The sequence below is a fragment of the Aptenodytes forsteri genome, unplaced genomic scaffold (assembly GCF_000699145.1).
Source record: "Aptenodytes forsteri isolate BGI_AS27 unplaced genomic scaffold, ASM69914v1 Scaffold617, whole genome shotgun sequence".
Classification (NCBI taxonomy): domain Eukaryota; kingdom Metazoa; phylum Chordata; class Aves; order Sphenisciformes; family Spheniscidae; genus Aptenodytes; species Aptenodytes forsteri.
The window spans coordinates 135,646-137,182 of record NW_008796119.1 but is presented as its reverse complement, the minus strand read 5'-3'; the positions used below and the strand labels follow the sequence as shown (position 1 = coordinate 137,182).

General features: G+C 70.6%; 1 protein-coding gene across 1 annotated transcript in view; it reads right to left on the bottom strand.

Annotated features, from left to right (window-relative positions):
* ZBTB7B (zinc finger and BTB domain containing 7B) overlaps positions 1-1,267 on the bottom strand; it is a 5,733-nt gene extending 4,466 nt beyond the window's left edge. The window contains 1 exon segment of the mRNA XM_019474121.1: positions 741-1,267. Coding sequence (XP_019329666.1) covers positions 741-1,261 — 521 coding nt within the window. The 5' untranslated portion in view covers positions 1,262-1,267.
* Between the last annotated feature and the right edge of the window lie 270 nt (positions 1,268-1,537).

The following is a 1,537-nucleotide window of genomic DNA, read 5'->3' as shown; positions in this document are numbered from 1 at the left end:
GCGGCGGGCACGGGTGGGCGGGCGAGTGCCGGGAAGAGGGCCCCGAGGGCCGGGGGCCGCCCCACAGAGCCCAGCCGGGCTGGGAACGGGGGCCATGCTTCCTGCCACCGCAGATTAGGATCAGCACCCGCGCCGCCGGTTCCTGCCCCCGCTCCTGGTGGGGGCCCGGCCCCCTCCCTCCCGCTTTGCCCCAGCCCGGGGCCGCTCCTCGCCCAGCCAAGCCCTGCCTGCGCGAGCCAGGCCTTTCCCACGCTGCGGCAGGGCTTGGCCTCAGCCGTAAACCCGGCACTGCCAGCACTGGCACCCGGGGTGCCCATGGTGCTGCGCTGGGGACCCGGCACATCCCCATGGAGCCAGCGCGGGTGGGCGATGGAGCCGGTGGGAAGAGGGAGCCCGCTGCCCTCCCAACCCGCAGGCAGGGTACAGGCAGCAGCGGCAGCTCTGGTGCTGCAACCTGGCCTGCAACCCCCTGCCCAGCCATAGGTAATGCTCTCCCGGCTGTCTGGTGCTGCTGGGTGACACCAGGGCTGCTGGGTGACACCAGGGCTGCTGGGTGACGCTGGGGTGGGAGGTCTGTCCGGTGGCTGCAGCCCTGCCTGCACCCTGGGGAAGGCAGAGGCGGGCACACAGCACCGCCATGTCCAGGCTCTCAGTGCTGCCAGAGCCGTGCTGTGCCACGCTGAGCCGAGCCAAGCCATGGCAGATGGTGGCATGTGGCACTGGACATCGCCGAGCCGCACCAGGCCATGCTGAGCCGCGTCAGGCCCATCCAAACTGAACCCTGCCACGCCGTGCCGGCCTGTGCCAAGCCACGCCGTGCCGTCGGCGGGCGCGCACGCTCGCAGTCGCTGTCATCGGGGCCGGGCGCCTCCATCCCGCTGCCCTGCAGGATCTCCACGCAGGCGGCAATCACGCAGGGGATCTCCAGCAGCCGGGCGGCGCGCAGCACCTCACCCATGTTGGCACTGCTGATGGTGAGCGTGGCCGTGTAGGCAAACTCCAGCAGTGCGCCCAGTGCCTCCGGCCCCACGAAGTCCAGCTCGCAGACCTCCTGCCCCGGCCCCGGCCCGGCAAAGAGCTTCTTAAAGTAGCGGCTGGAGGCGGCCAGGACGGCGCGGTGGGTGCGGTACTCCAGCCCCTGCGTCTTGATGGTAACGTCGCAGAGCAGCCCCAGCTGCCGCTGCTCATTCAAGCAGCTCAGCAGCTCGCTGCTGTGCTCGGGGAAGGGGATGCCGATGAGGTCGTCCTCCGGGCTGGCCATCGTCCTCACCTGCGGGAAGGATGGGACGCTCACCGACGCCCACCGACTGGCACGGGAACCAGCCGAAAGACGGCGCTCGGAGGAAATGTGGTGGCTGAAGCATCAGCTCTGCCACAAAGCTGGGGTGCGAGGAAACCTCCATTGCACAGGGCTCAGTGGCGGTGGCACCAGGGACCGGGGTTTCGGTGGGACACCGAACTGGGGCAGGCTGGGGGCCCAGGGGCTGCCCTCAACCCCCCACACCCCATGCCGAGGTTGGCAGGTGGCAGGCCCCCC